Source organism: Apteryx mantelli, chromosome 17 (assembly GCF_036417845.1).
Source record: "Apteryx mantelli isolate bAptMan1 chromosome 17, bAptMan1.hap1, whole genome shotgun sequence".
Taxonomy (NCBI): Eukaryota; Metazoa; Chordata; class Aves; order Apterygiformes; family Apterygidae; genus Apteryx; species Apteryx mantelli.
The window spans coordinates 6,185,926-6,195,908 of NC_089994.1; the positions used below are offsets into that span (position 1 = coordinate 6,185,926).

Below are 9,983 nucleotides of genomic sequence, written 5' to 3' on the forward strand. Positions count from 1 at the left end.
CGCCGCGCCTCGGCTGCGCAGCGCCGGGCACCGCCGGCCGCCCCGCTCGGGTGGGTCGGGGGGGGCGGTTTGGCGGCTCTGGAGGGGGGGGCTTTGGGGGGAGCTTTTTTTTGTCCCCTTTGCGTTATTTTTTCCTTCCGTCGAGGCTCCGAAGAGAAGAGAGGCAAGAACTTGACAGCGGCTCCGCTCCGCGCTCCTGAGGGCGCCTGAATTTTTGTTATTCCCTCTATATTTTTTTTAATATTTTTTTTTAATCTCGCATTGAAAAATCCCCCCCTTCTTACGGCGATCGCTGTAGCCGCCGTGTGCCGGCGCGGGGGCTGACTTCTCGTTTTGTGTGTCTCCTTCCTCGGCTGAGGTTATGATGGTGCATTGTGCGGGCTGCGAGAGGCCGATTTTGGACAGGTTTCTGCTGAACGTGTTGGACAGGGCATGGCACATTAAATGCGTCCAGTGCTGCGAATGCAAATGCAACCTGACCGAGAAATGCTTCTCCAGGGAAGGCAAACTCTACTGCAAAAATGACTTTTTCAGGTGAGTCCCCTGCGACGGGGTCGAGCCTCCTCCACCCCGCCGGGGCTCCCCGAGAGGCTGCGGAGCCTCACAGCTACCTGCCCGCCCGCCGCTCCGCCCGGCCCCGCTGCCTTGCCGGGAAGGGACCGGGGCTCGGGCTCTGCCCCGGCCCCCACGGGCTGGGGGGCGGCCGGGGACAGGGAGCGGGGCCGGGGTTCGCCCCTATCCCCGTCGGTGGCCGCTCGTCCCTCTCTGCCGGGGCTCGCTCTCGGCCCTCGGCGGAGCCTGCCCCGTCGCCCCGGCGGGGAACCGGCCTCCCGCGGCCGCCTGGGCACCAACGGGGCCGGCGGAGCCCCGCGGTGGCCGGGCAGGGCGAGGCGAGCCGGGCGCGGCGGCCGGGGCCGACGGCAGCGCTGCGGCCGTTTGCTGCAATTCGGGGCGGCTTTTTTTTTTCCGCCTCGTCTCCCTGTGACCTTGCCTCCAAAAGCAGCGCCGAGCCGGGCCCCCCGGCCGCGGCCCGCCCCGGCGTCGCCGGAGCCGCCGCCCGCCCCGTCGCGGCAGGCCCGAGCGCGGCGGCCCCGCGGAGCCCCCGGGCCGCGGCCGGCAGCGGGGCTTGGCGCCGCGGGGGAGCGATCCCGGTCCCCAGGTGCCCCCAGCCCCGGAGGAGGCACCGACACCCCCGGGCCTCGCCGCTCCCCGTGGAAAGGAAATGCCGCTGCCCCGCGGGCCGGCTCCCTCCAGGGCCCCCCACGCTCCGCGGCTCCTTAAATGCCCCTAATGACTCCGATAAGGTGCAGATGAGGAAATTAGGGGCCGGGACGAGAGGGGCAAAATGACTTATGACTTCTAATGCTTTCACTACATCAACGTCACGGAGAGCAGCGCGGGCGGCAGAAGTTGTGTCAAGGCGAGGAAGGAAAAGGGGGACCCCTCCGAGCGGCACCCCAATCCCAGCCCCTCCCGCAGCCGAGCCCCCGTTCTCCCCCGGGAGCTGACAGCAACAGCCCCTTCCTCGGGCTGGTTTTTGGTTTTTTTGTTTTTCCCGGGGAGATCGTTTTCAGCCGATTCAGGTGCCCAGGAGAGAGAAAAAAAGAGAGGAGAGAGAAAAAAAAAAAAAGGCAGAGACTGGGGAAAGAGGCTCTGCCTTCTACGCAGGGAAGAAAAATTAGAGATCTTCAAGGTGGTGTTTTCGACCAGGAAAAATAAACGCCAGGGAGAGCAGGATGGTTCCCGGCGCCGGGGCTGGGCACTCGCCGGGAGCCAGGCGATGCTTTCGGAGACCTGAGTTCCCTCCTCCGTCGCCCATTTTTGTTTTCACAGCGCGGTTCGTCTCGCACTCGCCTTCCCTCTTTATTCGTTGCTCTCTCCGCAATTAGCCCCTCTTTCCCCTGATATTTTTACGGTGCTATTTATTCGATACCAGCGCCGAGCCGGGCTCGTATTTCCCGGCCGGGAGGCACCGATGCCTCCTTTTAAACGAAATTCTTCACTGCAGACCGCGGAGGGGAAAATCCTTTAAACTCCCTGCTCATTTCTGGCCCTTCCATTTTGGTGCAAAATTGGCTCCAGCCACCCGGCCCCAGGAGAGGTGACCCGCGCGTCCCCGCTCCGAGGCAGCTCTGGGCTCGCCCCGGGCAGCCCAGGAGCCAGCGGCGGACCCGCAAATACGAGCTTCCTCTCGCCTCGCCCAAACCTTCTCCCTCGGCTTTTCCGAGCGGGGTTAGCCGGGGAGGAAGGCCGGCCTCGCCTCCTCCTCGTCCCCGCCAGCAGAGAGGCACCGGGCCAGAAACATCCCCGCAGGCTTTCTGCGGCATTTCCCGGAGCGGCGAGAGACGCTGGAGGATCGGGCCCGGCTGCAGCCCCGGTGCGGGGAGTTTGGGGGGGGGGATCGGGTCGGAGCAGCGAGCGGGGGGCGAGGGGGCCCGGCGGGGGGAGCCCCGCGGCGGGCCCCGCTGCCGGCGGCCCCTGCTCTCAGCTCTGCTCTTTCTGCCCTCCAGGAGGTTTGGTACCAAATGCGCCGGCTGCTCGCAAGGCATCTCCCCCAGCGACCTCGTCCGAAAAGCGCGCAACAAAGTCTTTCACCTGAACTGTTTCACTTGCATGGTTTGCAACAAGCAGCTCTCCACGGGCGAGGAACTGTATATCATAGACGAAAACAAATTTGTTTGCAAAGAGGACTATCTGAACTCCCCCAGCCTGAAGGAAGGCAGCCTCAACTCAGGTACGCAGCGCGCAGCCGCCCGGCAAGCGCGGTTCGCCGTTAAAGCCCGGCGGCGGCGGCGGCGAGCGCGGAGCCGCGGCCGGGGCGAGCGGGGCCGCGGTTTGGGGAGGCGGCGGGGCTGGAGGGCGGCGGGGTGAAGGGCTTCAAGGCGGGCCCCGCGCGGCGGGCACACGCGTGGGGCAAGGGGCGGCCGAGGCAGAGGTGGCTCCCGGCAGCAGCGCTCCCCCCGGCTCCTGCCGCCCGGCTCCCGGCGCCGCGCACGGCCGCTCGCCGCGGGGGCCCCGGGCGCGTCCCGCCGCCCCCCCCCCCCCCGAGGCCCGGCCGCAGGCGTCCGAGCCCGCAGCGCTCCCCGCGAGTGCGCACCGCCCCGTCCCCCCCCCCCCCCCCGCCGCGGGCCTGATCCTCCGCCTCTTTCACCCAGAGGCAAAGCTCCCATTTGACTTCCTTGGAAGCTGTCTCTGCGGCAGGACGGCAGGATCAGGCCCGCTCTTGCTGCCCCAGCAATGCCAGCCGCCCGCGCTCACCCCCTTCCGTGGGCTCTCTCTCCGTCCAGCACCCGGGGCCGGATCCTGCCACGCGAGTCAGTGGGGCCGCTGCTGTGAGCGAGGCGAGTAGAGCTTGGCCTGGGGGGGGGCTGGCGTCAGGGTCCCCTTGGGGGGCGGCTGGGGAGGGGGGGCCGAGCCAGGCTCAAGGCAGCGACTGGACACCCCTGAACCCCAAGAGTGACTGGCTGCATTTTTCCCAGCGGCGGATCCCGGTTCCCAGTGTGAAAGGTGCAGGGGGGGGAGAGGGGAGCGCTGGGGCCTGCAGTGGGGGGGGGGGAATCGCCCCCTCCCCAGATCTCCTGCTGCTGGCCGTGGAGCCCCTCCGCGCAGCCAGCAGAGCGGTGGGGGCCGCGCCAGGTCGCCCCTTCAGACGCGGTGCCAGGGGCCGGGTCAGGCCGCTCGGCTTGCTGGAGCAGGCGGCGATCGCCTGCGGCGCTGCGTGCTGCTGGGGGTGGATGGTGCTATAGGGGTAACTGGGGGGCAGAGGCGATCTGCACCCCTTGCTTCTCCCCAGCACCCCCCCCCCCTTTCCCAGAAAGCAGCCGGACTCGCCGGGGTGACAGTGGGGAAAGGGAGGGCAGAGGAGAGGGGGGTTGATCTCTCTCCTAAGTCGTCCGCCCCCCCCCCCCCTTTCCTTTCTGGGTCTCCTTTACAGTGTCCTCATGTACAGACAGGAGTTTGTCCCCGGATCTCCAGGACCCCATGCAAGACGACACCAAGGAGACAGACAACTCGACCTCCTCGGACAAAGAGACCACCAACAACGAGAACGAAGAGCAGAACTCGGGCACCAAGCGGAGGGGGCCCCGTACCACCATTAAAGCCAAGCAACTGGAGACCCTCAAAGCTGCCTTCGCAGCTACCCCCAAACCCACCAGGCACATTCGGGAGCAGCTGGCCCAGGAGACTGGGCTCAACATGAGAGTCATCCAGGTACAGGGGCAATAACCTCATCTCCACCACCCCCATTCCCTGGACTCACCCCCCCACCCCAAAGCAGGCTGCCCCACCACAGCTTGCTCCATCAGCATGTATCCTCTGAGGGTCCAACCTGATTCCTGGCTCTCCCAGCATGATGTCATGGGGCTGGCCCAGCGACGTCGTTCCCCTGGCCTGCCGGAAGCTGTGATGTTCCCATGATGTCAGAGCTCTAGGAGGAGAGGAGCAATTCCCTTTCCCGAAGCGGAGAAAGGGAAGTGACCCACGTGTGGAGGGAAGGAGAAGCGGGTGCTCATGGGACCCCAGGCTGTTCAAGGCTGTGACTGTGCCCCGCAGTACCCAGCTGCCGGAGGGAAAGGAGTTGGGACCCTGAGGCCAGTCCCGCTAGCTTCAGCCCGCAGGTGGGGAAATGGGGACGGGTGACCAGCAGGGGCCGAGCAAACTCCAGCCATCTCCCTCCACCTTTTGGCAGCTTTCTCCTGGTGTCGCCCCAGGGCCCATCCTGCACCTCCTGGTGGGGTAACGGAGATACCCTGCATGTGCGGCTGGGAAGAGCAGAGTGGAACATAGGGAAGCTGGTCTCACTCTTTGCTTTAGTGCACTGACTCCTGGGAAACACATGAAGATCAGCCCCAAAACATGAGCCAGCTGGGGTCTTCTCAGGCTAGAAAACCCACCAGCCCCTAGCCAAGCTGATGGCTTAGAGCCAGTGTGGCTTCACCAGGAGCTGAGCAGGAACCCCAGTACCTGCGAGTCTTGCTAGGCCCAAGGACTCCGTGTCCGTATGCAGCAGGAGAAGACTCGCAGCCAGACCCCTTTCCTGCCCGCAGCCTTTGCCCAGAGCTTGACATCCATCCTCTCCAGCCTGCTCAGCCCAGAAGGGCTGTAGGTATACTGGGGAGAAGGATGCTCTGCCCTTTGCAAGCGAGGAGAAGCCATTCCACCCTCCGTGCAGCCCTGCAGTCTCCTACCACACCACCCACATGCAGAAAATCCCTGCAGAAATGTGCAGCGTTAAGAGGGGAAGACTCTCCGGCTGTGCTGTTAGTGGAGCAGCAAGAGCCCCAGCCCCTGGCAGAGGGGAACAGAAGTCCCTGGAGCAATGTTTGGCTCCTGAGAAGTGCTGGTTCCCCCAGAGCTGCCCCCTTGCCCGGGGTGCGTGTGTGGAGTGGGACGCACAATCCAGACACCATCACCAGGCCTGGGGGGAAAAAAAAACACCTGTGTGGGCTGAGGGTCTGTGGCCTGGGTGAGGGAGAACCTCATAAAAAGATGGCCAGGTCTTTCCCTTCCCTTTTATCCTTATCTTTCCTAGGCCAGTTTTTCTTTTAACTCCATCCCCATCCCGGCAGGTGCTCAGCTCCCTGCATCCTGCCTATTTCTACCACAAGCCAAACAGAGTTCTTCCTTCTTTCCTCCCTTCCCTCCCTTGCAAGGGAAAATTCATCTCCCCTATCTGCTGGTTGTCCTCTCCCTCTCCCCTTTCTCCTCCTGTGGGGGGGAGAAGGATGCAGAAGGATGCAGACAGGATGCTGGTAGTGGGAAAGGTCTCCTTACTTACCCCCCCCCCCCGGTGCCACTTTCCAGGATATTGGGATTTCAGTAAAAACTCTCCGAGGTGGCAAAACTCTTCCCTTCCCAGAAGGTCCCAAGAACTTCCCCTGACACTTTCTGGTCTCTCCTAAAGCATCACGGGCCAAACGTCAGCGGGTTTCTTAGCCAGGCCGATGGGGGGGGTCCCTAGCAGCCTGTCCCTTGGTCTTCCCCTCCCTGCCTCCCGCAGCCCCGGAGTGCCTGAGCCCCGGCCCCCCCGCACCTCTCCAGGCGGGCGCTGACGGCCGGCTCTGCCCGCAGGTCTGGTTCCAGAACCGCAGGTCCAAGGAGCGGCGGATGAAGCAGCTGAGCGCCCTGGGCGCCCGCCGGCACGCCTTCTTCCGCAGCCCGCGGCGGATGCGCCCCTTGGGCGGCCGCCTCGACGAGTCCGAGATGCTCGGCTCGACGCCCTACACGTACTACGGAGGTGAGGGACCGTCTGCGGGCGCCCCTTCCCTTCCCCTTCTAGTCCTCCTTTCCTTCTCGCTCTCTCTCCTCCTTTCCCTTTGTTCCTCCCCTTCCCGTTTTCTTCCCTTCCTTTCCCTCTCCTGTCCTCGCTCCCTGCCGTCCCCGTCTCTGCTCCGAGCCACTGCAGCCCATGTCGGTCCCGCAGCTCCCGGGAAGCCCCTGGGCTGGAGGAAGCTGCCCCAGGCCGGGTTTGCTGGCCTGCCCGGAACAGCCGCCTGTGCACACACGTACACACACTCGTTTCTGATCACACACACAACCATCTGTGCACACCCCCACACAGCTGTTCCGCACACCGCGCGCATCAGCACGCGCACGCACGTGAAGGCGGCTGTGCCTGCATGAGACTGTGCACACGCGCATCACTGCACACAGCCGCGGAGCCATGTGTGCACGCACAAACGTGTGCACGCACATAGATGTCTGTGCATGCACACACACACGCGCATGCATGCAGTGCACACACATGTCCACGTGCACACTCACGCACACATCCATGCACATACTGCCAAAGTTGCACATGGCAATGTGCCCCCACACCACCATCTGTGCCTATGTCCGTGCACATGTGCACACTCACACGTGTCCTTGCACGTGCACACCCCACCAGATGCACACATGTCCATGCACACAGACATGCACGCCTGCATACGCATGCACTGCTGCGTGTGTGCATGTCAATGCACAAGCACACCTGCCCGTGCACACACATTACCACATGCACACACGGCTGTGCACACGTTACCTCCATGCACACACTGCTGTATGTGCCACGTCCATGCACACACATACCGCCTAATGCATGCACACACACCACCGTATGTACACACATGTACACACTCACCTTCATGCACATACCGCTATATGCATGCACACACACATACCAACGTCTGTGCGCGTGCACACGCATGTCCGTGCACATGTACTGCCTAATGCATGCACATATATCAGCATATGTATGTGCACACACAGACATCCGTGCACACACGTGGACATCCATGTACTTATATACACTCATGTCACTGTGTGCACACCCATCCATGCACGCACACTCACCGCCATACACACCCTGCCATATGTGCACGTCTATGCACACACACTCGTATCCATGCACACATATACACTCACATACCACCACGTGCACACACATCTGGGCATGCACTCACCCTCCTCCATGCACACACCCCACCACATGCACACACGTCCATGCTCATGCACACACACTCTCACACCCGTGCACATAAACACCCCACCGTGTGTGTGCACATGTCCACGCGCACACACATTCACCTCCATGCACACACGTGCCTCCACCTGTGCACAGATACGTGCATACGCACCCCCGGCGCCGGCCGCCGCTGCTCCCCGCGGGAGCCCAGGAGGACAAAGTGGCGGCCACGACCTTTTGTCTCACCGCCAGCCCCACCACACCGGCACGGCCACTGCCGCGGCGCCGGCCCATGTCCCCCTGTCGCCCCCGGGCAGCTGGGCCGGAGCAGCCCCAGCCGGGGCAGTTACCCACCTCGCTGCCCTCGGGGGTGCCCCGCTTTGGGGCAGCCTCTCCTGCCGGGGAAAAGCGCTCTCGCCGCCCCCTTCTCCCAGCTCCTTTCAGAGCTCGCTGCTCTTTTCCGAGCCCCCGCTACTGCTCCGTTCACCTCTATTTTCCAAGCCCCCCCCTCAGGCAAGGTGCCTCCTGGGCAGCCCTGGCTGCCCGGCAGCTCGTTCCCAGCTCCCTTCTAGCCTGCTAAATATATATGTATATATACGTTGCTCCCACCCCTTCTTAAATAAGAACAAAACTGAGGCTCCCCCCGCCCAAAGCTCCCCAGCTCCCTGCCCTCCTACTTCTCCTCTTTCACTTGCGGCTGGAGGGGAAGAGCGTAATTAGCAGCTGGAATCGTTAATCCTGGATTATTTGGCCCTCTGCTCGGGTGCAGATTTGCAGCTGGTGCCGGGAGCTCTGCGCCCCAGGAGGGGAGGGCAGCCGGCGCTTTGCACCCCCACTTGCGGGCTCGTTGCGGGGCGCAGCGGGCTTTTGGAAGGGAGTTGCCCCGGCCTCCCCGACGCAGCCGGGCCGTCTGGGGGAGAAGAGCCCTGGGCAGAGAGGGGGGAGGCAAGGGGCCTCCAGGGACCGGCTCCAACCTCTTCTCCCCCCACCTCCTGCAGATTATCAAGGTGACTACTACGGGCCGGGAGGCAATTATGACTTTTTCCCCCACGGGCCTCCTTCCCAAGCCCAGTCCCCGGCCGATTCCAGCTACCTTCAGAACTCAGGACCCGGCTCCACGCCCCTGGGACCCTTGGAGCCCCCCCTAAGCGGACACCACTCCTCAGAAAACCAAAGGTACACGGATATGATCTCGCACCCCGACACCCCCAGCCCCGAGCCGGGCATGACCGGCTCGCTGCACCCCATCCCGGGGGAGGTCTTCAGCGGGGGGCCCAGCCCGCCTTTCTCCATGTCCAGCAATAGCGGCTACAGCGGGGCCCTCTCGCACCCCAACCAGGAGCTCAGCGAGGCGGCGGTGTGGTAGGCCTGGCCGTGTGTGTGCGTGTGCGTGCGCGTGTGCGAGGCGAGGGGGGAAAACACACCCGGATTCCTCTGGCCCACGCATCCCTGCGGACCGAGGCACGGTTCCTCACCTCACCTTCGCCGGATGAAGACCCTCCGATGCCACAGCCACCCTCCATCGTCAGCCGATGCCAAAACGCTCCTCGCGTCCGCCCCTGCCTGCCCCGTCGGTTCAGACCCCCCCCACCAGCACCTGGGACGCTGGGGGTCGTCCGTGGGACCTTGGTGCCCCCCTCACTACCTCCCCCTCCCGCTACCTTCCGCCAACACGTGTGATCGGGCCCTGAAGGAAACCTCTGCCGGCATCAGGACCACCACCATCTCTCGAACCAAAGCTGAACTCGCCCGGGCACAGGGTGCCACCGACCCCAGCAGTGATTGCGCCCCTTGGCCTGGGGCGGCTTGGAAAGGGGGGGGGGGCTCGCGTGTGTCTAAAGGGAAGGATCCCCCCCTCCTCCCCTGTGCTAATTCCCATCCTTTTTAATTATCCTCTTCCTTAGCCTCGGTTCAGCCCGAATCGCGTCCCCATTGAGGGGGGAGGTGGGAATGGGGAATACAGGAATAACCCCCCCCATCCGCCGCCGCCGCCGCCGCCTCCTCCCGTGCCCCCGTTTTCGTTGTTCCCGTTTAATTCCCAAGGAGAAGGAGGTTTTGGACCCGTTGCTCGGGGGGGGGGGGGGGGGAAGGGGCGGGGGGGGGGGAGCGGGGGTGGGGGCGCCCCCCCGCAGGCCGCCCCCTAGCGGAGCGCCGCGGCTCCGCTCCCGGCGCTGCGCGAGTGACTCGCCGAGATTCGGTTCCCACGCGGCAGCGGCGCGCCGGAGCCCGTCACCGCCACCGGCGAACCGGGGCGGCCGCAGGAAAAACCGACGCAACAAAGCGAAACAAACGGGGGAAAAAAACCCACCACGGCCGAGTCCTGACTGTCTCCAGTGAACGCCGAGCCCGATCCAGTTGTTTCCCGGAGGCTCCGCGAATTTAAGGATGTATTATAGTTTTTGCTTCTAGTTTCTTTATTTTGTATAAAGGAGAAACAAATAAAGTATGTTTTTGTGTTTACTGATTATTTATTGTACTTTAGTCATCGGAGGCTCCGAATTTTTCTATTTTGAAGGCGGGGGGGTGGCACTTGGGA

The 9,983-nt window shown here is 63.7% G+C and overlaps 1 protein-coding gene across 1 annotated transcript; it reads left to right on the top strand.

Moving 5' to 3' along the window:
* Positions 1-342: 342 nt before the first annotated feature.
* LHX5 (LIM homeobox 5) lies at positions 343-8,813 on the top strand. The gene is made up of 5 exons (XM_067307053.1): positions 343-534; positions 2,511-2,734; positions 3,935-4,212; positions 6,073-6,238; positions 8,446-8,813. The coding sequence occupies exons 1-5, from the start codon at positions 362-364 to the stop codon at positions 8,811-8,813; spliced, it is 1,209 nt and encodes a 402-aa protein (XP_067163154.1). The 5' UTR covers positions 343-361.
* Positions 8,814-9,983: the final 1,170 nt, after the last annotated feature.

What these genes read in the sequence shown, in the direction of transcription:
- LHX5 (XM_067307053.1), top strand. Translation starts at nt 362, where the DNA reads ATGATGGTGCATTGTGCGGGCTGCGAGAGGCCGATTTTGGACAGGTTT. An exon ending in TGCAAAAATGACTTTTTCAG is followed by an intron (nt 535 to 2,510) that starts GTGAGTCCCCTG and finishes TCTGCCCTCCAG; the next exon opens with GAGGTTTGGTACCAAATGCG. An exon ending in GGAAGGCAGCCTCAACTCAG is followed by an intron (nt 2,735 to 3,934) that starts GTACGCAGCGCG and finishes TCTCCTTTACAG; the next exon opens with TGTCCTCATGTACAGACAGG.